Here is a 27077-nt window from a genome sequence, read left to right as displayed (position 1 = left end):
TCAAAGTTTATCCGTCTAAAGTAAAAGCGGGTAAGCAATAAGCTATTAAAGTGTCAGTTTACCACTGGGGCATAATTTTAAACATATTTTGGAAAAGAAATGCCAACATGTTTTGAAAACTGATCATCACGAATGTGCAAAATTATAAAAACCAACTATTATTAATGGAAACTAAAACCGAACAAAAATACAACAGAAAACGCGTTTTTCGTCTTTTGTGCAACACTTCACGATATCGATTTTCAAGATATTTTTTTCATTTGATAGACCTAACCAAATGCTTCTAAATAAACCCTAGGTTCTCGATTCGATTTTTAGCCGTTCTCGGGTTATGGCCCTTTAGCGATTTTTAAACCAATTTTTCAAAGACCATAAAACCCTGAAATGTATATACTGTTTGAAAGATCTCTGCGAGTAGATACAGAAAATGTATTATTATATGGATCTATCTCTTACCGTTTCTGAGATAGGAGAGTTTGAATATGGCAGACAAAATCAATCATGCGGAAAAACGCGCATAACTTTTTTCACATAGTCTTGTTTGGTATCAAATTGAATGTCTCGACGAGTACATTTTACTTACGCGATCAAACCGGATGTTAAGTCACTCGTGCGTAAAAAATATATATTTTGGTTACTAGAGCAACCGAATACGATATGATTTCTAATTGTTGACTACCAATTGAAAGAACAGTTCAATACCTTTAATTTACACCCCCATTGTCGATTCGATTTTCAACGCTTACACAGTTATTACGTAACAGCGATTTTTAGACCCAAATTTTCAAAGTTTACAAAACCCTTCAATTTATATACCGTTAAAAAGATCTCGACGAGTAGATTCAGAAAAAGTATAGGTTTATAGGTCTATCATTATGAGTTACTGAGATATTACAGATATAGACTTAGTGTATTTTAACCACCGATGTAAGATAAAGCATTATTGCACTAAATTGTTTGAAAATATTCAAATGAGTGTGGTGTCCTTATTTATGGGTCGATTTTATCCATCTTGGTATCAAATTAAAGGTATTTAAGAGTACTTTCAGACGCTGTTGATAGTAAAATATGAAAAACAAGATCAACAAGGAAACTATGTTTCGTTCATAAACGAAAAAGTAAAGTTCATACTGGAAGTCAAAATCACTCATGCGTTAAATGACAATTCTCCGCTTATTTCTGGACATAACATGGGCATGTTGCATATCAAACGAAAGGTCTTGACTAATGCTACAAGCTGGAACTAACAAACCGCAAGTGAAATCAATCATGCGTAAAAATCATTAAAATAACTAAAATAAGCTTACCCCCAGCCTTTACTCCTCGCTATCTTAATCGGCAATGAATGAATCGCTACGGTTAATCGTAATAAATGGAGTAAAAGAAGTAAATGAACTTTACTATCAACAGCGTCTGACAGTACTCTTAAATACCTTTAATTTGATACCAAGATGGATAAAATCGATCCATAGATAAGGACGCCACACTCATTTGAATATTTTCAAACAATTTAGTGCAATAACGCTTTATCTTACATCGGTGGTTAAAATACACTAAGTCTATATCTGTAATATCTCAGTAACTCATAATGATAGACCCATAAACCTATACATTTTCTGAATCTACTCGTCGAGATCTTTTTAACGGTATATCAATTGAAGGGTTTTGTAAACTTTGAAAATTTGGGTTTAAAAATCGCTGTTACATAATAACCCTGTAAGCGTTGAAAATCGAATCGACAATGGGGGTGTAAATTAAAGGTATTGAACTGTTCTTTCAATTGGTAGTCAACAATTAAAAATCATATCGTATTCGGTTGCTCTAGTAACCAAAATATATATTTTTCACGCACGAGTGACTAAACATCCGGTTTGATCGCGTAAGTAAAATGTACTCGTCAAGACCTTCAATTTGATACCAAGCAAGACTATGTTTCGTTCATAAACGAAAAAGTTATGCGCGTTTTTCCGCATGAGTGATTTTGTCTGCCATATTCAAACTCTCCTATCTCAGAAACGGTAAGAGATAGATCCATATAATAATACATTTTCTGTATCTACTCGCAGAGATCTTTCAAACGGTATATACATTTCAGGGTTTTATGGTCTTTGAAAAATTGGTTTAAAAATCGCTAAAGGGCCATAACTCGAGAACGGCTAAAAATCGAATCGAGAACCTAGGGTTTATTTAGAAGCATTTGGTTAGGTCTATCAAATGAAACAAATATCTTGAAAATCGATATCGTAAAGTGTTGCACAAAAGACGAAAAACGCTTTTTCTGTTGTATTTTTGTTCGGTTTTAGTTACCATTAATAATAGTTGGTTTTTATAATTTTGCACATTCGTGATGATCAGTTTTCAAAACATGTTGGCATTTCTTTTCCAAAATATGTTTAAAATTATGCCCCAGTGGTAAACTGACACTTCAATAGCTTATTGCTTACCCGCTTTTACTTTAGACGGATACACTTTGACAGTTAAATGGAGCATTGTCCGCATATCCGTCCCTAAATAAACATACGCCAGACCAAGTGGCTACTTTAAAGGGATTAACTTTAACATTTCAATAGGCCATTGTTAGTGTTTCCGTCCCTAAATAAACACACGCCATACATTGTGGCGACTTTACACTCGTGATCAGAGCATTTAGAAATAATACACTGATGATTTGTGTCATTTGGTTTCGGACCGCCGAGGAGTAAACAAGTAATATTTTTATTCAATGTATATTATTTATTTTGACCATATTAAAAAACATAAGCTATTTGTATTTTTTTTTAATTCTAGTTTATTTGCTTTTATTAATTAAAATGTTAAGCAGGTATTTACTTACAGACATTTCTTTTATAAATGAGGATATTTATCTCTCCGTTTTGGGCCGAGGACCTGACCTTCAATGTCCGCGATTCAAGCCCTAAGATCGGGTATACGAGTCAGCTCCGTATACTTCCGGGAGATATTATTTATTCACGTTTCTATTTATAACGTGATGATGTCATTCTAAAAATAGAACGATAATGTTATTCTAAATATAGAATCAAATATGGCGCCGCGCGTCTGTTATTCAACACGGCCGCCGCGCATGTGTAGTAAGGTCATTTCTTCTATGTAAATGTGTTACTATTAATAGAAAACAAAATGGCCGCCGCGCATGCGCAGTCTTGGGGGTAAAGAGACCCCTATACTACTTACATATTTTACGTAAATGGCCAAAGACATTTTACATGTCGATAGCAAATAAATTTTGAAACCTTTGTTAGTATTTAACAAACAACAATATTTTTATCAAATTAATGCATATTTATAATACTTGATTGAAAAAATCAAAACGTAAATATAGAACAAAATTATATGAAAACGTAGAATAATTACTTTTGAATCGTTTTAACCTGGTATATGAACTTACGTGAAAATAAGAATATGTGTAGATATGATTATTTATAAAAAAAATAGTTTCCTATACTTTTCTGTGATTTATACAATTCTTATGGAAAACATTTGTTTCATGTGTACTTTCGTCAATTATATAACGTGCATATAAGCTGTTACATATATCCCTATTAAATGTATGGAATCTCTAATTAAGACGATCTCTAATTAAGACGATTTACATATTATCAAACAAATTCATTTGCATTTTTAGACAAGAAACTGTTTATGAATTTTTCATGACCTTATTTGCATATATAAAGATGAAAATGAACAAAAACGTACCGTTTTACTCAAGATATATTAAACAGGTAAATTGTAATTATTAAGAATTTAGTCTCAGGTGTAGAAAGATACTGATATATTGATATTATGACAAAGCAATAAGATTGACAATTCGAGCAAAACAACAGACACAACAAAGCAATTAACCCACATTATATATCAATGTTACGGAACTTCGACTTTTGCAATGTGGTTTATAGAATAACGTTTTTATGAGGTTTGCCACGTCCTTAACACAGTTAATTCTGCTAATGAAGCAAATTTGCGCTTGTTTGTTTGTCATATAAATTAAATCAGTAAGGTTTTGCCGATAAAGTTAACTATTTTTCTGTGTCGTTTGCAAGTGTCTTTTGCGATTTTCAAAACAAATATCAGAAGAATGGTAACGCTAACCGGAGATATTACTGTCAAAGTATAAGGATGTTTTGCTGTTACGTAATTTATTTAGGGATTGTCACTATGGTTTCCTGGTGTCTGAACATGTTAACATCAAGTATGCATTATAAATACAGTAGGATTTTCTAGACGTTTACCAGATGAAAAATCTTGTATATATTTCTAATAAGTATCGCAGTAAAATGATATTGACAGTCTTCATTTAAGTTGAAAACGACCTGGCGCTGAACCTACTTAAATTTGTAAAATGATGTCAAGCTTAATCAAGTTGAAAACGATCCAGTGTTGAACCTACTTACGTATTTTTCATGAGGTCTGCCGGTAAAATAACTGATGACAATAGCCGTCACACCAGTCAACAGTGTGATGAATAACGAGAAATACATGTAATGAAAGTTCTTCAAGATGGCGGGACGATTGTCATCTTTACCACAGCCTCCACTACTGTAGTATACAAATGCCAAGATCATCCGTATAACACCAGTTAGAAAAGCCAACATCAACGCCCAGAATGCTCCCTGTAAAATTAGAACATACTATACTTTACAGTCTTTTTCATAGATTGATCCCCATAAACTCATGGTCAATTAATAAAAGACAAAATAATGGATTAAAAATGATATTTAGACACATATTTTCAGTTGCTACGGACATAAATAACAACAAGTGAACGACTGGATGCTTGTTTGAACATTTCACAAGCTTTAATGGCCCAATATGCCCCCGCAATTCTGTCATTTTAATTTTTCAAAAACTTTTCGCTTTTTTTATGTTATCATATGTTTTCCAAAAGAAATCCTTATTTGCCACATAGATGAACAATGTTTTTTTCTTTTTTCCCCTAAATTTACAAAGGGGTATAAAACAAAAGGAATAAGGGATTTTGATGGAAAATCAAAATGCAATCTGTTTTCATTTTGCTTTTAAATTTTGGGGGACACATTTAATGGGACATTTAGCCAACTTTAAATTTTTTAGGGTTAAAACCAAATTTTAAAAATTTTGGTTAAATTTTGAAATAGATTACCCGGGGAAATTTTGTCCTTTAAAAACCCAAAAAAACCCGGTTTAAAGATTAAAAATTTTTATAAAAAGGGGCCTCATGGTGGAAAAGTAGTTTAAATTTTTAAATTGGGGTTGTTTTCAATTAAAAACAATAATGAAAAAGAAATAAATAACCTGTTTTATTAAACCCTTGGAACTAGTACTGGGCCAAACAGAAAAATGGCTGCAAAAGGTTGGGGGCCAAATTTAAATTTTTTAAAATTTTTTGTATATAAATTTAAAAAATTGACCCCCCTTGGGGTCTCTTTCAGGCCCCTGGTACCCCCAAAAGCTATGGAAAACGCCCACCATGATGAGTATGAATAGTCTGAAATAAAAATGAAATGCTTTCTATAATCTGTATCTCATACAACATTATTTTTCAGATGCAGGAGTTTTTCATATAACCAATAACAATTCCAAAGAGCATAGGGTACACAACAAAAAAATAACACGTGACGTTAGAGACGTCTCACGGAACTACACATACGGAACTACACATACATATTTCAAAAAAGAGAAAATAGGAATCCCTAAAGAAAGACTGAAAATCCTGCAGGCTTGATTTGATTGAGCCTGTTCATGGACGGTACTGTCAAGTGCAAAGTACAGTCCGAGCCCCCTTGTTCCGGCTTAAGCAGAATTCAACATTAAAACATGAAAATGGTATATTTTGAATTTAGAAACATCCGTAGATGTGTTCAACACATTTCTTTCCTCAAAATACTTCCTCGAAAAAAGATAGCTTTATATAATGATGAAATATTCTATATAATGTTATATAAATCTTACCTGCCCACAAGCATTTGTTCTCTTTGAGAACAGTTCTTTCTTATTTTAGTATAAACATCAACAGTGAACAGGGTACTGGCGCTGTTAAAGATCGAGTCAAGGTCACTCATAAGAGCCGCTATCATCACCGCCATCATAAGACCACGTAAACCTGAATATATGATCACGTAAATCTGAACATAAGACCACGTAAATCTGAATATACATGTTTGTATGCAATCAAAACTTTTCATAGTTTGCATTCAACACATCGGAAATAAAATTGAGATATATATGGTAAGGGTCTTATGGAAATCCAATTTGCTGCCTACACGATGTAGCAATAAAGAGAAGAAATACAATTTTTAAATTTGTTTAAAAGGAAAAAACATAATTATTGCAAAATCTCAACAACTGACTACGAGGATACAGTAAATTGTTATATTTACAATGAATGTACTTGAAAAATTGCACGGACTGGACATCTTTTTAATGTAATTTTACAAATAATCTATGATTTTTGTCGTCTAAAATTGCAAATAAGATTGATTTAGTTTCAGTTGTTCAGCAGTATTTTTTCTTTGTAATTACACCGAAACATATTATTTTGACAAAAAAAAATATTGGCAAAATATATTGTCATTTAAGATAACGCAAGAAAAGGGAAAACTAAAATATGTTCAAAGTGCAAATTCTTAAAACTCTGAACCACATCTTGTTTCTGTAACCCACCTTCTGGCATGATACCGAGGACAAGCCTCGGATAAGCTATACTGCTACATCCAGCCTCGCTTTGACAAACATAGTTACATATTTGTGGGTCAACACATGCAACTTCGTCTGTAATAACAAAAGAAAAAAAAGAACTATGAACTAACAACAAGTTGCAGCTAAGTCGGGTTTTTCTTCATATATTTCTTAGGTTAACCTTTCAAAATTTTCGGAAGGATAAGCAGTGATCCATTTCACACAACAACGATTGAACTAAAACCTTTAAATTTTACTTCTGAGTTTCTCTTGAAATTTATTGAAGAAAGTCAATGAAAGTACTTATGAATAGGAATATCATTAAGTCAATCTCATTTAAATATTTAATGCTACTCATTCAAATAAACTCCTAATCAACGCTACGCATTAAAATCAGCTCCTAATTACCGATACGAATTAAATTCAGCTCCTAATTAACGCTACGCATTAAAATCAGCTCCCACAAAACGCTACGCATTAAAATCAGCTCATAATGAACGCTACATGCAAGAAATAACCTAGTAGATATGAATTTTAGTCAGATTGATCATTTAGTATTACAAAAGACTCGTAATGAAATATCAGTATAAAGTATGTAAAAGGCGAAGTATTTATAAAATGGTGACTGTGTAAAGTCAAAGGCCTTTTTGTGCACATGGGGTGACTTTTCATACAATTGGTTTTAATGATCTTGCGTCAAAGAGGCTTGCTTATACAATCCACTGAAGGAACATGCTTATTTACTGTTAACACAACGTCAATCAAAACAAACAAAATACAATAATAATTTGATACTATTATGTATTTGTTTAATCAACTCGATTTAATTACAGCTCTGAATTGTATCCCGCCTTCATTCTACACAGGCATGGACCGGTCTCCTATGGTAGACAAGGTATACATGTAACATTTTATTACCAGCGTAGAGAACTCTGCTGATCATCCCCGGCATCACCATCATAAATAATGGTAAAACTTTTATAAAGCCGGCCATCAGTGTGGCTCCTTGAGCATGTGACAAACTCTTGGCCGCTAGCAGGCGCTGTACAATCACCTGACAAGAAAATACATAAATATCAATAAAATAAAAGTAGAGATCAGCCCCTTTATAGAAACGCGTGGCCAATTTAAACAAAGTTGTATATATCTGTAACCTCCCATACGGCATGATGAAGAAGGTCCTTGCAAGACCATAGGATTGAATTAAAAGAAGATAGTATTGAATTAAAAACCTTGGACAATTGTGATGAGTTGTAATTACCGATTCCCCTGTACCCATTGAAAGGAAATGTAAGAGAAAGTTCTTTTTGCTCATAATCTTGATGTTTAGCTTTACATTACAAATGGCTTTTCTAAGCACTCTCTTTGGACAATACTTTATCAAAATTGTAAAAAGGCACGGAAGATGGTGATTTGTCAAACGAACTAGAAATCTGTAGCCTACAATTTCTTTTATCTTTGCGATTATTTGTTGTTTCAATGTCAAATTTGCTGATAGGTACAGTGAAAATATAGACTTATACTAATACTAGTATTACGAGATGGTCCAAGAAATTAAGCTTACGTTAGAATACCTGATCGGCACACCAGTACCAAATAGACCCCGGCGTCTGTCCAAACAGAAACCCTAACCACGGCATATAGTCGTCGTCTGCTTCACGTAACATCCGGAACGAGTTCGGGTCTGTCTCGTGACACGTGGTGTTTGGCATTCTATACGTCATCTTTGTAGTTGCATTCGGGTATTTTCGGGCAAGCCCGTCATACCCACCGATCTTTGAGAAACCTGAAATCAAGATATCGATAAATGATTTTTTTTAAAGAGATGTTATTTTGTAACAATTTCTTTAAAACTTTATTTTTCTTGCATCTATTTAATTTAAGTAATATTACACATTGATTTGATGGATAATCATTTTAGTGTTTTTGTCATTGCGCATCTTTGTGCACGAACTTGTGTACAAAATGTACATAAAAGAAATTTAGATATTTTTTTAATTGATTGACATTGATCAGTACATGTATAATATAATTGTTTATACGAATTAACGATTGCCAGCATGGGTAATTAAAATTGACAAAACATAAAAAACAAAGTTTACTGTAACTAAACAATGTACAAATATTTCCAGTCACCCCGCTCCCAAAACAACTGCAACAAAAACAACAACAACTAAAACCAAACAAAACAAGAAACAATTAAAAAAATAAAACACCCAAAAACATATACATGTAGAAACAAAATACATGATATAAATAATGATATACAATAGATACGTACTCATTGCCATCAAAGTAAGACCGCCACCAACCATCAGTATGGCCTGCATGGTGTCTGTATATATAACAGCGGTCAAACCACCTGTAACACGTTAATTACCAAAAATATAAATGTGATAAATTATACAATATGTTTGAGTATTTATACAAAATAATTTTTTTATAAGTACATTTATCTATAGAGTACTACGAGATGTCAAAATTTAACATGTACATGTCAAATTAATTAATATCGCAATGGCATGTGATGAACAATATACATGTTTTAATTAGTGAACAAATTAGATGGTTCGATTTGGCTTAAATGCGAACTTAGTCTTACAAACATTCATGTCCACTTTTGCTAATTTTTCTTTTTAAAAATAGCAGATTGTTATCTTTATTTAGTCAGCATGATAAAGGGAAGTAATCATTTATAGACGTGAAAGAAGAGCCTATATATCGCTTAGTAGATTAAGTGTCGGTTGGCTAAAGTGATATTGTAGCACACAGACTACCAATGCGGAAAATTACGGAAAAGGGATAGCGAAAAGCCCATACAATTACCGGAAGTCTTGGCGAATACAAAAAGTACTTGGTCGAAAAATACGAAATAAAAAAACATGTTAGGAACGTACCTGTCATGGTCATTATTCCAGTAACAGTAACTAGGATAAATATACATAAATATAAATCCCATTTTAGTGACTGCTGTATAAACAATGCCCCAGTGAAAAGATCGCCCTGTAATAGGGAAAAAATAATGCCAGTTATAATTACATCACTATAATTCTTATACTGTGTTTGGTACAAATGAATTTAAATTACATTGTATATCAGTAGGTGACAATTCTACCCAAAGAAGTCTTAAATTGATAAAGAGTTTGTAATGTAGTAAAGACTCGCTACATCTACCTTCACCTATGTTACCCTTTGCTACGCTGCTCCTACTCTCCCACCAGTTTTCCTGCCCACGCGTGCATATTGAAAGGAAGGAAACTGATATGGAACAGAATTAGTGCATTTATTCCATCTTGCTTTATGATATCGGGACTTACATTATGCTTGCTTCTATACTTCTTTATGACAATGGAAACCTGCGTTTTGCTGAATTCAATCATGCCTTATGATTACTGAATGCACTTTCATGTAATTGCAACCTTATGTGTTCCCTACTAAACCATCAAACTGACATATTTTAAAATGCTATATGTTTAATTGCATCTTTTATAAAGGACTAAGGTGTTTAAGATAACATTCTTTGCTTGTTCTTGATATAACTATATGTAACGTGGTAAGTTTCTGTCAGTACCTTTAATTTTGCTTTAAATCTGCCACTTATATTTTGTCGACATTATGTCACAATAAATTATTAATTTTGATCAATAATTGGCGAATTTGATGTGTCTTAGCATTCATATGCTTCAATATATTCACTGATTACAAATATAATGCAATATTACATGATCACTGCGCATCGACAACGAAGATGACAACGATATCTCTATTATAGTCGCATGTGACAGTACGCACTAAGCAGTTGGCAGTAAGCATAACGCGAGTTGCAATAATTTGTGTTCATATTATGACAGCAGGTGTCGCTTTGTCGGTACATCCCGTTATTTTCCGGATGATCCCGTATTTTCGCACAACAAAGTTACGTCCCCTTTATACAGGGGCGTATAGTTGGGGACTGACATGTAAAGGGAAAATTTACTGAAAAACAAGAGAACACGATGCGACAGACGAAAAGTGCGTGTTTTTGAAGATTCCGCCAGCATGTGGAAAAAATGTTATAGATGTCTCTAATAACTCATCCTACAAGTGGCAACTCACCTCTTATACAATTGTTTACATTTTTCTTGAGCGTGTGTGATAGTCGTATGAGCAATAGTGAAATTGAATTTTAAGATATATTATGCTCAAACTTACGGTGGCACAAAGGTGACATGTGTGTTTTTATTTATCTCGTGCGCACGAGAGACGGTGTCGTGGCCACGGGTTACTAAGTCGTGGCCACGAGATAGTTAAGTCATGGGAACGATATGACTAAGTCGTGGCCACGAGTTACTAAGTCGTGGCCACGAGATAAACAAGTCGTTGTAACAAGTCACGAGAAAGTTTAGTCGTGGCCACGAGAAAGTTAAGTCTTGCGAACGAGATAAATAACCAATCAAATTACACTATTTATATGAATTTTCCTAACGAGGATCCTACTTCTCCTGTCCGAAAAAGTGCCATTTATACAAGTTATGGATTGGTCAAAGATTTAGCGTCATTGTGACCCTGATTTCTGACCAAATTGACCAAAAATTATTAGGTGTCATCTACTGATCTTTTTAAGGTTATATACACTACGGCTTATTCTTTTTAAATCATTCATCAGACAAGGAATTTACATGAAGTGTCATGTTTATCTGACCCGTGACCTCAAACATCCTTCTAGGATATCTACTGTCCATGGGCAATGTCCCTACCTAATAAAACAAACCAGGACTAAGTCCCTATAAACAATGTTAAGAGGCCGTTGTACGTACAAAATGACCAATTCTATCATAGAATTGTCCCAACAAAGGGCTATAACTTAGTCAAATTAATGTCTGATTTATGGGCCTTATGATCCTTAAGACATGTATCAAGTTCAAAGTGAACACTTCAGTATTTTCAAAGATTAATGTTGCACGTAAATCTTTAAACAGAAATTTTCTAAGTTTAAAAAATCATGGTGTAATCTAATTTAATTATCTCGTCTGCACGACTTAGTTATCTCGTTCCCACGACTTAAACGACTTAGTAGCTCGTGGCCGTGACATAGTATCTCGTGGCTACGATATAGTACCTCGTTCCCACGACTTAACTATCTCGTGGCCAAGTATCAGTAACTCGTGACCACGACCTAGTACAGTACATACTTGATTTTTTTTCTGTAAAATAAAATAAATATAATTTGGCTTCACACAAATATTGTGCTTTAAATCCTTTACACTGTAAGTGGGCAGTATGAATATACATGTATAGTGTTATTACAAAAAAAATATATGGAAGTTTCTTTTAAAGACAGGCACAACTTTACTTGACCCGTAATAAGGAAAGCAGATCCCTATACATCATGTGTATGTGTTTTTATTTAAATAAAACATATTTAGTGAGAATTTTATAGATTTTAATAAATTTCTGTGATAAAAATATGTTACTGAAAGATGTGCATAGTATATCATTAAGCACAAATGTATGTGAATGTGATGGTGTGTGCGGGATGTCTGATCTATAATCAGACACACATATGCCCAACATTTGAGCCGCGTCACGACAAAACCAACATAATGGGTTTGCGACCAGCATGGATCCAGACCAGCCTGCGCGTTCGCGCGGTCTGATCAGGATCCATGCTGTTCGCTTTCCAACTCTTTTACAAGTAGAGAAACTGATAGCGAACAGCAAGGGTCCTGATCAGACCGCGCGGACGCGCAGGCTGGTCTGGATCCATGCTGGTCGCAAACCCATTATGTTGGTTTTGTCATGACGCGGCTCAATTGTAATTGACTATGCACATGTTACAAAAATAAACAACTTCCTTCTTTCCTTATTATACATGTATATTTTAATGTGTTACATACCTATTCGCCACTATTAGTAACTCTGAGACATTTATTAAGTTAAAAGGCCAATACTGTTTGCTTTTTAATGTCCAAGCCATTAGATAAAGACCTTCGCAGTACCAAGGCAGGTGCTTAACAACTGGATGACAGCATAATATGTTTTGGTAAGGGAGTACACTAAGAAGACTATTGCATGAAACTGACACGTATATATTCCGTCCCAGCTCATGAACGTATATTTGGGGGTAGGTGCAGCCCTTAAGCCAGGGCCTGAATCCGCCACTGTACGTATAACTGCCCCATTGAATAACTGTTTACGAGCATATTTTTTCTATTAGACTGTATACATATATAAAATATATTGCATAATCCTTTACTACTTGTATTTATATTCTTTCAACTGCAATTTATGTATTAAGCGCTTAGTACGTATTTATATATACATGTACGCAGTATCTATACGGAAAGTTCCGATGATAGGCGAATCGTGGAAAAATTCCGTTGATATCGATAACAGAGTTCTCGCCCCTTAACAGTTCACAAATCGCTAGACATAGTTTAAATTGTTTATCATAATGTAAGATGATCAAACATAATCCACAAAGCCTCAGACACGGAGCTTTATTAAGCAATAATGGATAGAAGCGAAAGCTAATAGTAATATCGCCATGCGAGCTATAAATCAAATAAGTCACATTTTAACAAAATCCATCAGGGAACAAAAAATAGTCAATTTTAAATGACTTCTACATAAAAGTAATACAAAAAAACTAAACCTTAAATGGTTCGTATAGAACATGAAGAAAGGTAGCTTATACATAAAGGTATATGACGTTAACATTTTAGTATTCGAAATGGCTTGTTCCAGTTTAATAGTTATCACTCAATGAAAGAATTGGTCACTACGAAATGTTTGAATGAAATAATGAAAAATGGAATCCAGTATAATGCAAAGTTTAAATATCATAAAGCAAGATGGAATTAAGCATAATGCAAGTTCTAATGTCATGTAGCAAGATAGAATTAAGCATAATGCAAGTTCCAATGTCATCAAACAAGATGGAATCAAGCATAATGCAAGTTCCAATGTCATCAAGCAAGATGGAATTAAGCATAATGCAAGTTCCGATGCCATCAAGCAAGATAGAATAAATGCATTAATTCTGTTCCATACGGGATATAACTGGTTTTATTTGCTCAAAACGTCTGATTTAGATATAACTTAAGTTAATCAGAGGGATGACAATCTAAACATTATCTCGCTGGCTTCATTTTTACATTATATATACAGCTCAATCAAGTAACTTCCTTCTCAAGTTTTATGAATAAACGTTTGTAAAAAATGGCAAATTCAGGGCCTTTGGTGTTTATTAAGTAATTCACTATGTTTACCAATGACGGAGAACAACTAGATCTAGTCCCTGTTTGACACAAAATAAACAAGACATATTTGATGTCTTACGCCTCGATTTATAAAGGTTTCACAGCTGTGTACTATTCTTATAGAATTCCGTAATGCACTCGACAATGTATAATAATAACCTCAAATTATAAAGCTTTACAGCGGAAAAGAAGTGGCTAATTGTACTTCGAATACTTACAGAACATTTTGTGAATATATATAAAATTAGAGATAGTAATGCAAAGTAAACCCGCAGCCTTTCACCGCCAAATCTTTTTGTAAGGTATTCAGGCATCGTGTACGTCTGAAAATTAAGATTGTAATTAATTTTTTTTGTCTAATTACGAAATTGACAATAATAATATATGAGCCGCGTCACGACAAAACCAACATAATAGGTTTGCGACCAGCATGGATCTAGACCAGCCTGCGCATCCGCGCAGTCTGATCAGGATCCATGCTGTTTGCTAACCAACCCTATTACAAGTAGAGAAACTGATAGCGAACAGCATGGATCCTGATCAGACTGCGCGGATGCGCAGGCTGGTCTGGATCCATGCTGGTCGCAAACCCATTATGTTGGTTTTGTCGTGACGCGGCTCATATAACTCATGAAATATCTGCAAAAAGAACTCTCATTATTATCGGCCAGTGATAATATATTTTTATAATGATGAACTATTTACATATTCAATCTGTCAATTTTGTCGACCAACCAGATAGATGGAGGTGCTATGTTTACTTTACATGATTGTTTATGTAAATCTAGCTTGCCATGAATATTAAATGAGGTTCAGGTATTCTTACTATCTTAAGTTGAAAAAAGGTCAAGAATATAATATCAACATATTTTTTTCAGATTGATAACTTCTCGACAAAGCTTATCATCGAATTCAAGTTTTCGTCGGCACCAAAACAAAACAACAAATTAAAAGAAACTTACCCCACATGCAATGTACACGGGGATAAATATCCAGCCGAGTAACTGTAAGAGTAGGATTGCCTGAAAATAAATAACACGTTTCATTTAAATAACATGTCATAACATTACAACTTATATCATATTTGATAATCATTTGAATTCTGGCACCATTATAACATAAAGACATGGCGGAAATAAGACGCATTACCTTCTTTCAATAAAATATACTGTTAACAAAATTCTGCTTAAGCTAAATACAGGTCGAACCAGAGATACCTTCGATTGAAAGGTAAAATAAAGTATTGTAATGGAATTATAGGCTAAAATAAATTGGAATTTTTCATTTATTATGTTCAATAGTGCATTAAAATAAGTGTTCTATGCTTATGTCCTTATATTTTGTACGTGCCCTCCTTGTTTAATAATATACTTCAGAATTAGGTGTTATTATCACAAAGATGTTAATTTGCAAGACTTCATGGTTGTTAATTGATAAAGTTATGTCATCAGCAAACATATACACTTTAATGCTAGTCGCTCACTATTTCGGCGGTTTGGTATTCCATGGATTTCTATTTTGATAATATATTCTATACATAAGTATCAATTTCTCTCAAGCATTGTACTGATTACTTACATTAAATTCCCATGCTCCAACACCAATACCCTGTGCAGCACCCGAGCCGGAAAGACCTATAAAATGTTCAGTTCCGATGTTACTGACAAACAGTGAAGCACCAATCTGAAAGAAGCCAAAAATAAAGATAAAAATAGTAAAATAAGAAACCCCATCATGGTTAATTGTTTCAGGTTTGACGTATAAACGTTATCCTGACTGCAAGAACTCAACTTCAGATGTTAGTTCTAATGAATATCAAACTTATATAGCATTTCATCTCTATTTTTGTTTCAGTCATACACAGTCATATTTTAACTATTAAACAACATTTTTATTTTATAAATTTAGAAAAAATCTTTAAAAGTTATGATAAGTATGCACCATCAAGAATTGTTCCATTGTATAATGTACTATTGTCTGAATGACCGATGGTCAGTTATTACCAGAACACCATTTAAAATACATGTACATCAACATCATGAACATACTTACAGGTAAGAAGAACATAGATCTTCCTGCGAGAAAGAACCCACCAACTGTGCTTCTATTAGACCTGCACATTGCCTGAAATAAAATGATGACGTAGAACTATACATAGGTTGTGCTATAGAAATAAAAGGGGAGGTAATAACTTATTATGAGAAGGTTCATTTGTTATAAAAAGAATGAATAAAAAGGTTTCTTCGTGGAGAGGCTTTCTACGTTTTTCACAATACCCAAATGGACTATTGGCAAACGGAACTAAAAGAACAAATAATGTAACATGCGGAAAGCTGTGTGGGAATGCGTGTCGTCTGCAATATCAGTCATTATTATAATTACAATATTAAACCTAAACATGGGAAACGCACAATTATCAAAATATTCAACCTTGAAATGAAAAGCAACGAAAACGCGCCCAACCCGTAACCTCTACTTTCTAATTATCTCAACGTTCATTATGGTTGCTTTATTTACTTCTCCTGAAGCTCAACTTTATCTCTTTTCACTTATGTAAATTAAAATATCATTTCTTTATTCAAATCACGTTCAACATAAACCTTGTAATATTTGTATTTATGTAAGTATGACAAACTATTGTCTCCATGCAGTTTTTGCACTTTATATGCAGACATGTTTTTTTCTCTTTCCCCTTGTTATGCACTTTAATTTGTTTCAATTAATGTCATTTAATAAGGTAATACTACAAACAAAATTAAACAGACAGCAATTCTAAATCGGGAAGGCAAAAATCTGGATCCGAAAACCCCTAAAACTAGATCACTTATTAAAAATGACACTATATAGAAAGTATTTTTTTGTATTACACAAAAACTTTTAACATTCAAACTCTTTCTTTCTTTTATAAGAAAGCTTTACCATGAAACAACTAAAATTGTTACAATTTGTATGTTTTCCAACTTACCACAACTCCTATGGCAATGATGATAACAAAGTATCCGGCCACCACACCCAGATCTGCCCCGGTCAAGGAAACATTATCTGTGTGAGGGTACTCCGCCTTAAACAAGGCAAGCCTTTCTTCTGATGTAGCCATTGACTCTGTGCAAAATATTCCAGATTTCAGTTACCTTAAAAAACAAAACAAATGAAACTAGCTTACTCAATTTGTCTTGAATTATATTGAAATAAATTATATTCATATAACATGAACGCCTATTATTCTACTTATTCTAAGCTCCGTTTGAATAACTAACTCATTTTGACACAGGTTTTAAAAAACATTAGCCTAGTGCTGGTATACAAATAATGCCGCTTTTTATGTTTTCTGAAGATGCTGCAATAATGTATTACATCAAACGAACGGTGGTTAAAATACACGCACTCTACATTTCGATGAGGTTAATAACACCACATAATTATATACTTATACATGACATATTGATGAAATAAAAAGTTATTTTTCCATAATTATTCCGTAATTTTGCAGTGAAAAAAATATTTTCCGTATTTTCACTGGTGTCTTGCCTTACTTCATCTTCCAAATTCAGCCTATATATTAAATTCAAGTTGTGTAATGTCAAAATAGAGAATTTTTTTTACATGTGTATAAAAAAACAGACAATTCAAGTTTTTTTCTCTAAATGCAAATTTTCTTGTCATCTTGTGGTATGAAATATTTATATTATATTTATTTATTTATTTATTTATTTATTTATTTATTTATTTATTTATTTATTTACTTATTTGAGATTGAGATTTGTCGACCAAGAATTTACTGCTATTTTCAAACACTGCAAAATCTACAATGCACACTCAATGAAAGAGAAAGAAAATTATTAGATTTAAAATAAAATAAAAAAAATAAACTAACCTTGAAAATATAAAAGTACTCTTATCAGTGCATAAATTATATACTTCACTGATAAACGTAAAAAAAATAGATCAAGGTACACGTATTTATTTCATTAAAGCAGACGCGTTTTTAGTCATTCATATTTATTGAAGCATGAACTGTCGAGGTAACTAAGTTAAACAGTTAAAATATATCCACCACACGTGTAGCAATAATTTTATAAATGTATAGTTAACGTTTTTTAGGCTCATAATTAAAATAAATACAACCGGCTTTCATAACAAATGAACCCTAGCTGACCCGACTGAAACCGGAAGTGATAAACTTTTGCAACTAGTATAGGAGCCAGTCCAGTAGGGTCTTCGGTCCAGTTTAACCAGGCTCGATACTGTTGGTAGGTTATGACATACACGTATATTTTGGTATTGAGATTCCTTAAACTGAACTGTTAAAAATTCAAACTGGGTAACTTTAAAACGTTAACAGTTAATCAAGTTCGAAACTTTGACACACATCTTCTCATAAAAAGTTTTGAATATCTGTCACTAAAAATTTACATCCCATCCCGTTCAGGAAAAGGTACAAACACCAAACACTGCAATTTCGTTATACAGGTAATTCTTTAAAGCAATCAACGTACAGCTAGGCTAGCTGTAGTGTTTAATATAGTTCACGGTTTACATACATTTACATATCATTAATCTATTAAGTTGGTTTACCACGTGAAAAAATAATTATTTGTAAATATTGTCTTTTCTTCTATGTTTAATTTCTCACAACTGTCAATATATTAAATGTTATTTTATACTATTTTAAGTATAAAGTTAAACATAAAATTTTGCGAGGGTATATTTTGTAAACAAAGCATGCTCTATTTGACAAGAAGATTTGTTTACAAATACATAAAAAAGTAGGTCAATGTATTTTGGACAAAGACCGGTTATGAAAAGCCATGGCAGTATGTAAAAATGTTGTTGAATCTACACCCCACTAATTTTTGAAATGGACTTGAAGTACTTTATATGTGGAATGTCTAATGAACACATCTATGGATGTTTCTAAAATCATTTTTTTTATCATCCCAGGTTAAATGTTTGATATTCTGCTTTATCACATAAACTGCGGCGCAACTCGTTCAATAAATTTAGTATTAAACTACACTCATTCAATATCCTCTATTTAACCGGTGCTAGGGAGCATGAGCGGCCGCATGTACTTTTCTGTACTGTCCACGAACATGTTAAATTAAAAAAAGTCTTTAATATTTTCAATTTTTCCGTTTTAAGCGTTTTAGGGAGAAATTCCCTTTTTTCTATCATATAATATATAGAGGATATTGAATGAGTGTAGTTTAATACTAAATTTATTGAACGAGTTGAATAAAATCATATTATGCGAGCCTCTGGCGAGCATAATATTGTTTTATTCAACGAGTTCAATAAATTTAGTATTGAATCTACACGAATATAATATTCTTTTTATCACATATATAAACTAAGAACAGTAAACTGTTAAAATGAGTAATTTTTCAATGACGCGCCCATAGTGTAACGCTAACATTAGCGCGCTTTAACGCTATGTTTCTTTATAGCGCAAATGACGTCACGTCAGAGTGTTATTACACTAGTGTAATATCCTTTTTATTAAATGGCTTTATTACACTCTTGCGCCGCAGTTTATGTGATAATAGGGATATATCGACAAATGTGCTGGAGCAATGTACAATGCTTTTATCTGACCTTACATTGGCCTGTCAATGTACTGGTAACCAGGGAAACCATTAGCATTATAATCATTCAAAAATATTTCAGTCTTATTTGTGGAACGAGATTTATACACTAGAACCATCGGTCAGTAAACTTTATGACGGCTTGTTTAACAAGTTCGAGTTTAATGATTAAGATTTGAGCCACGAATGTCCGACACTGTAACTTGAGAATATCCATACGATTCGTCTTTACCGTGCACTGTATTTATTATTTAGTTTTATCAGAAGCAAATCAACTGTGTTAGTAAAAAGCTTGTTAAATTATAAAAAATGATGTTATGTTTAGTAAATGTTATGAATCCGGAACAGAACAGAAAGTTATTCGTCTGCCTCGAACATTTATAGTTCATAGTTACATACAAAAACATTTCCTTATACATGGGCTAATGGGACACTCATACGTTAAATCAAGGTCTTTCTATTTGAAAGACCTTGGCAAAATATAAATTCAAATATTAATACATTGGACTCGAATCAAATTTCTACTTTCTTTCCTTTAAATTAAAAAAAAATATATCCGCATTATAAACATTTACAAATGTATGAATTTAAGTGCATTTTAAATGGTTTAGTGCGTTCTTTCGACAATTGCATGCGCTTTTATAATAATTTGTAACGGTCTTCGAATGAATGACTCTTTGTATATTTAAGCAATTGAGTAAATTTGTTTTAGCGTGTCTGTGTATAAAAGTAATAGAAAGAGCATATCTGATTTTGTATGAGGGACGTGTTTTGGTGGGTTTTTTTTCTCCTTTGTATCATAGGCAAAAATGAAAACACTTTCCTAGTAGTCACAATATGAAACCCAAGAAAAAAAGTAATCAGTCTACGAACATCTGTATATGGATTTTCTATCGTTATCTCTTTCCCTTTCGTCACAATAAGTAAACTGCAGAAAAAATGTTGCCAATCAACGAGCATGCTTTATTTGTATGATAGTTTGGGGACCTTTCTGTTGTGGAGTGCAGGTATTAGTTACCCGCACTCCAGTTTCCACACTGTCTGTCGGGATATTTAATAGAATCTGATTTGTACACGGGGACATAGCTCCCGAGTATTACTAGTATTCAGATTGCCGAGAGTGTTTTGATATTCTTTTTTTTTTAAATCATAGGCAAAATAAAAACACGTTGTCTCAAAATGAACCCCCTGAAACCTACGAGTTTAATGTCCGCGCATGCGTCTATTGTTTTTTTCTTTGTTTTATTGTTTGTTTTTATTTGTTTGGGTGGCCACGAAATACTAAATTTACCAGAGCACAGTTCTGCCGCCACATCGTTTCTGGGCAGATTGTCCAGCAGTTTACCAATACAAATTGTCTTCATATTCTAAGGACTGATTACTTCAGTACATGCAAGAGCAGAGGTACAGTGCGAATGACCGTAGAAAGGGATTTCATGATCAAGCACAACGAAAATATCTTGTACCGTCCAGGAATCGAACCAAAGTCGCCCGGTTCAGTCAAACGCTCCACCTATTGAGCTAACCGACCGGACGGCGTGTCATTAGCATGTACAATACAGTAGTTATTAAGTGTGTAACATTTTAAGTCAATGGTACCAGTTGCATTTAAGATATTGCCAAATTGCTATCCTATTCTCAAAGTGCTAAAACGGAAATAAGAGGGGCACAATTTTGTTATATGCCTTGAGATACTGTACTTTGTTTAAAGAAATGACAATAGTACAAAACCAATAGCCAAACATAACCTTTTCAATGTGCTGAACAGGAAAATAGGTCTGGTAACATTTAAGGTACGCAACTGTCATTTTGACATAAATATATGGAAAATAGGTGTAAACAGTGGAATAATAAAAGCAAATAACATTGTGTCAACACTAATTATTGATTTATTATAGATACTTATCTTAAAACAATCATTATGCAAACATACAAAATCATATGTTTTTATACATAATAATTATGATGATAATAAAATACAGTTAATCTTGGATAAATAATGTCCAGGAAAACACTTATCATTTTTTTTACTCCAGCAACAAAAATTCAATAATTAATTTCCAACCCGAGCTAACGACTCAAGAGGAAAGTACCTTCGCTCAGCAGATAGTACAATTGTTAACTGTTTTTGTACAGTACAACTGTTAACTGTTATGAACAGTACAAATAATAACCTTTTTGTACAATACTTTCCAAGAATCATATTTGTTTCCAGTCTCTCCGAAAACTTTAATTTCAATCATTTGGAAAACAATGTTGTACTTTAAGGTCTGGTAGACAACATGATCCTTTTTCCAACCATTTATGTTAAAAGAACAAAAGAAAAGTATTCTTGTTTAGTTATATCAAAGTCAATTGTTAATTACCAGATGTTGTTAAAATGATAGTTTCAGTTTGCTGGATCTTTCATTAAGCAGAACAAAATGACTCTAGCTATTTGTTGTAAACAAATCCAATGACATTTCCTAATAAGCTTCATTAAACTGGCTAGTGGTAAAACAAGCTATGTCGGCTGGAGGTTGTTCTTATCATTATTTAGAGTATGACAAACAAATTATATTGTTTTATCAGCATTTAAGAAAAAATATTAAACATTTAAGGAGAACAATTACAGAAAAGTTTATATTATATATTCTTTCTCGTGGTGAAACGTACGGTCTAAATATAAAAATCGATTGAAAGTTTAAATATATTTTATATAATGTTAAGCAGACCAAAACAACTAATTTCATATGGTCCACTCAAAGATTGTTCTTACTGAGGTCCATTAGGTTCTGCCAACTAGGTTTGAGCGCAGGTTAAGGTGTAAAACTTTAAGTTTTCTTGTTGCATGGTTAAAACAATTAGCTATGAATAAAGAGGCATTTAGAGTGATTATTCTTTATAGTTAGGTTATAAGTGTCAATAAGGCTGTTTGAAAACCTTAAAATAGAATGACCATACAGCTCCAATGACACCTGAACATGCTTCTCAGCCTTTTCTTCAAAACCGTGTACTTTGTCTTAACAACTTCATTGCATATCATAATTATATGTTTCAGGGGAAAAACATCATATAAGTAACAACAAATTTCAAATGGTCATTATAGCAGCAAATCTCCTTATCAATTACATGCACTTTCATGGTAAAATCTGTACAGTAAATAATATAGACAAATGCAAATCCTAAAGTAAATCATGCACACAAATATAGAAATCTTATTCATGTAGTAAAACTTATAGTAAACACACATATAAATATTATAGATAGTCACGTAAACAAATACAAAACTGAGAGTTAATCATATACATCATATAAAAGTTTTATAGTAAAAAGTTTTTGTTTGTTTGTTTGGGTTTTACGGCACACAAACTCAGTATATGTCCAGTCTTACTGGTAGAGCATAAACATCAGGTGCCCCTTCTATTAATTGTATCAGGCATAAACAGGCACCTGAGTAAGCTAGTTTGATACCTTTCTCATATAATGTAGAAAAAACTAATCTAATAGTAAGCTATGTACACAAATACGAATCATATAGAAGATCAGAAATTCGAGCACAAAAACAAATCTTCTATAACTCATGTACTCAATAATCTTGAAAATTATGTACATTAATACAAATCTTACATTTATCTATGTACACAAATCTTAAAGAAAATCAAGCAAAGAAATACACATCTTCTATAACTCATGTACACAATACAAATCTTATACAATGTGATAAATAATATGTACACAAATACAAATCTTGTTGAAAATTATGTACACAAGTACAAATATTACATTATCTATGTAAACAGATACAACTATTGCATTAAACTATGCCAAAAAATATAAATCTTGTAATAAATCATGTACCAAAATGAAAATCTTATACAATATTAAAACTAAACCATAAATTTCTTTTTTTTTCTTAGTTCAAAAATGATAACTCATCGCATCAAATTTAAAAATTTAACTTGACTTGTATTTTCTTGTTTATTACCTGCACATGCAATTTCATCATTATACGTACATTATTTAAAAAGTATTTTTTTCAACTTTCAAGAGGGATAACTCTGACCAAAATCATCGAACTATGACCAAATACAAACTTGACCTGCTTATTCCTGTGATTATCTGTAAGTCAAATTTGAGTCAAATGTGACCAACTGTTTGGGAGATAATGAACAGAAATTGACAACTTAGAACTTCTTTTTCCCCAAAAAGTTCAAGGGGCATAACTCTGTCAAAAACTATCGAACCATGACCAAATACGAAATTGACCTGCATATACCTATGACATATCAATATATTAAATTTGGGTTCAATGTGTACAACTGTTTGGTAGAAAATAAACAAAAACTGAAAATATCTTATTTTTTCACAGTTAAAGGGGCATATCTCTGCCAAAAATCAACAAGGCATGACCAAGTTCAAATTTCACCTGAGCATTCTCTTAACGTATCTGTATGGAAAATTTCATTTGAATTTGTAAAACTGTTGGGAAGATAATGACGGGAAACTAAAATATCTTATTTTTACAAAGATCAAGACAGATAACTCTGTCAAAAATCATCAAACCATGACCTATTTCGAACTTGACTTGAGTATTTCTATGACAAATGGCAAATTTGAGTTAAGTGTGAACAACCATTAGTGAGAAAAAGAAAATTTTTTTTTTCAAATTCAACGGGGCATTACTCTGCTAAAAATCATTTAACTGTAATAAACAGGGTAACACTTTATGCCCGGCCATTTTGTGGCGGGCATTAAAATCTATTTACAGCAACTCATAAACAAGAGCCACTTCCGGGCAGTGACAACGCTCGACCTTTTTAAAAGCAAACAAATAAATGGCTTGAACTAATCTTGAGTCTTAAAGAAAAAATTTAGTTTTCCTTATTATATATATATAATCAGCTTAATAATCTATAGATCCGTGGATTAATTACAACTTAACAGATAATTATAGCAATAATCAGTTAGCCTTCAAGGTCAATGTCATTAAAGAGCCAAGGTCAATTTGAGTTTGAAATACATGAATGCCTTAATTATCCTAAAGAATATTCTGTCATACAGTGTAACTTCCGAATTCCGGAACTTCTGAAATCCGGAAACTTCTAAAAACCGAACAATTTTTTCGGTCCCGATTTTTTCCCTTCTATTTTCTATTAATATAATACTTCTGAATTCCGGAACTTCTAAATTCTGAATTCCGTACGATATTTTCGTAAAATTAAAGATCAATTCAATTCAATGTTTATTTGGCTTTAACATATATACAATGTTTATCGCCAATGCATATAGTATTCTGGTGGCACAATACAAAACAATACATATTTTGAACATGAGAAAGGCATGATAATAACAATTATATACTTTGAACATAAACATATAAATTATTTATGACATTACCACACAGGTTACACAATACATTAATTATTTATAATCATCCTCTTAAAGAAAATGATTGGTATATATATTTAGCTAGCTTGATAATAGTACTACTTTGAGAACTGTTAAGAAGATTTTTAAACTTGAATAAATTAGACCAATGACAATAATAATTTGGCAAACATTTGATACGTAATTCTCGATAAAACGGACAAACTAAGAGGAAGTGATATTCATTTTCAATGACATTCATATTACATTTGGTACAAATTCTAAGGTTTCTTTCTATATTTCTATGTCTTCCTTCTTCTATAAGTAAGTTATGTTCAGAGCATCTAAATCTGGTCAAACTAATTCTATGATTTTCATTGAATCAATGCAATTTTACCTCCAAAAACCGGAAATATCCAAAGGTGTGAAATACATTGTAAATCGAGAATGTTTACCCTGCAGGAAGATTTAATCTCCCTATCGATTGTTTACTAATTAGCGGTGATCGTGTAATTTGACACGCGTTAAAATCACAAACTGTGAAATGGTATGTTTGAAGTGATGGGTTAATCAAAGTAATTTACGGCGGTCAGTTAATTTGAAGTGTTTATTAGCGGATTAAATGACAATTAATTGGGACAATGTATGCATCAAACGTCTTTAGGGATTTTATTGCATTTGATGTAATAATTAATTAACTAGTTTGGACGATATAATATGTAAGTTTATGCAATTAACAACATTTGTACAAACTGATAGAAATTCAAAAGCTATGTATTCTCTTGATTAAAAGACTATTATATATGATATTACAGTAATGGCCACATCTTCCTTGACGTTTAGTGATATTAAGTGGCTTAGTCTTGTCCACATATCATAAACCTCTGAATTCCGGAAACCTCTGAAATCCGAACTTTTTTACAAGTCCCATGGGTGTTCGGTTTTCGGAAGTTACACTGTATTATGAATTCAATCCCTTCAATAGTAAAGTTGCTGCCAGTTACAGCAAAAAATAATTAATTTGACCTTCAAAGTCAAGGTCATTCATGAGTGTTGGTCAAAGTATGTTTGGTTAACTTAAAGGGCTATCTTAAAAGATTATTATTTTCAAGTCTGAAGTTATAGCCACTAGCTTTTAGCAAGAAACAAGCAAAATTTTGACATTTGACATTGAAGGTCAAGGTGATTTATGAACGAAGGTAAGGTTAGTCTAGCCTACTAAAAGGTCTTGTATCAAGGGTTGTAGTGGCCAAGTATGAAGACAGTACACTAAGAACTTAAAAAGTTATTATCAAGGTACAAGTTTGCGGACGGCTGCGCCAACATGACTGTAACAGTACCTCTTTTTTTTCTAAAAAAAAGTTGAGTTAAAACATATTAGAAAACAATACTTTTGTAACTTTGAATAGAAACACAACTTGATAAGCTGTTGTATAATACTAGTCGCATATCTATATTAAAACTTCCACATATATGTATGAATGAAAATAAATCTTAATTCACTTTGTCTAAAAAAATTATATACATGTATAAAAGTTATTTGTAATTATATTACACTGTTTTTTTCCATTAACAACTGATAAGCATTAACTATGATTTCAAAGATAACACAAAAATATGATTTATCACGTTTAAGTGGACATTCATGTACATTTTTTAAGTGACAGTGACCTAATTTTTTCATTGTCACTTTGAGATGAAATGACCGTATATTTTTTAAAAATAAAACTCACTCACTCACTCATTACATGCATTTGGTTGGGCATAATGTTTCTTTTAACAATCTAACTTAAAAATAGTTTTTGTACAAATATTGACTAGCAGTTCTATATTACAGCAATGTATATTTACATATTATACATGAATATAAATAATGCACATACTATACAGTAAAATGTCTATACAAATATATATGTATACATTATATATTCACTAAATAAATTTTCCTGAGAGTTAATATAACGCAATATTGCACAAGTAGGCTATTTTCATGCCTTGAATTGTCTGAGTTGTATATCCATGTTTTAAACAATACAATGACTGCAACTCTCTGGTAATAACTAAGTGCCAAGTACTCATTTAGTTTAACTATTAACTAATCATCTCATGATTGGCTGGAGTCCTAAGTTTGAAAGAGTAATGTTAAAATCAACTGTTATATAATATTTAATAAATACCAGTATCTGCAATTAATTGCTTGACGTCATTACACTACGTGACTTCAGTATTT

At 32.4% G+C, this 27077-nt stretch overlaps 1 protein-coding gene across 1 annotated transcript; it reads right to left on the bottom strand.

The window, feature by feature from the left end:
• Positions 1-4158: 4158 nt before the first annotated feature.
• On the bottom strand, positions 4159-17898 carry LOC132713899 (sodium/myo-inositol cotransporter-like). Its single transcript, XM_060696604.1, has 15 exons — positions 17788-17898; positions 16879-17044; positions 15966-16037; positions 15492-15596; positions 14876-14935; positions 14132-14236; positions 9570-9675; positions 8954-9034; positions 8247-8458; positions 7591-7726; positions 6658-6765; positions 5947-6097; positions 5458-5482; positions 4410-4628; positions 4159-4188 (listed from the first exon to the last, which is right to left on the bottom strand). Exons 2-15 carry the CDS (start codon positions 17008-17010, stop codon positions 4159-4161), a joined length of 1542 nt encoding a protein of 513 aa, XP_060552587.1. The 5' UTR covers positions 17011-17044; positions 17788-17898.
• Positions 17899-27077: the final 9179 nt, after the last annotated feature.

Source organism: Ruditapes philippinarum, unplaced genomic scaffold, assembly GCF_026571515.1.
Source record: "Ruditapes philippinarum isolate M1 unplaced genomic scaffold, ASM2657151v2 ctg10199_1_1_1_1, whole genome shotgun sequence".
Taxonomy (NCBI): Eukaryota; Metazoa; Mollusca; class Bivalvia; order Venerida; family Veneridae; genus Ruditapes; species Ruditapes philippinarum.
The sequence above is the reverse complement of the archived record's forward strand: the minus strand, read 5'-3'. Positions and strand labels throughout refer to the sequence as shown.

What these genes read in the sequence shown, in the direction of transcription:
- LOC132713899 (XM_060696604.1), bottom strand. Translation starts at nt 17,010, where the DNA reads ATGGCTACATCAGAAGAAAGGCTTGCCTTGTTTAAGGCGGAGTACCCT. An exon ending in CCTCGGTATCATGCCAGAAG is followed by an intron (nt 6,098 to 6,657) that starts GTGGGTTACAGA and finishes TCATATATTCAG; the next exon opens with GTTTACGTGGTCTTATGATG. An exon ending in GCAGACCTCATGAAAAATAC is followed by an intron (nt 4,189 to 4,409) that starts GTAAGTAGGTTC and finishes TAACATGTTCAG; the next exon opens with ACACCAGGAAACCATAGTGA.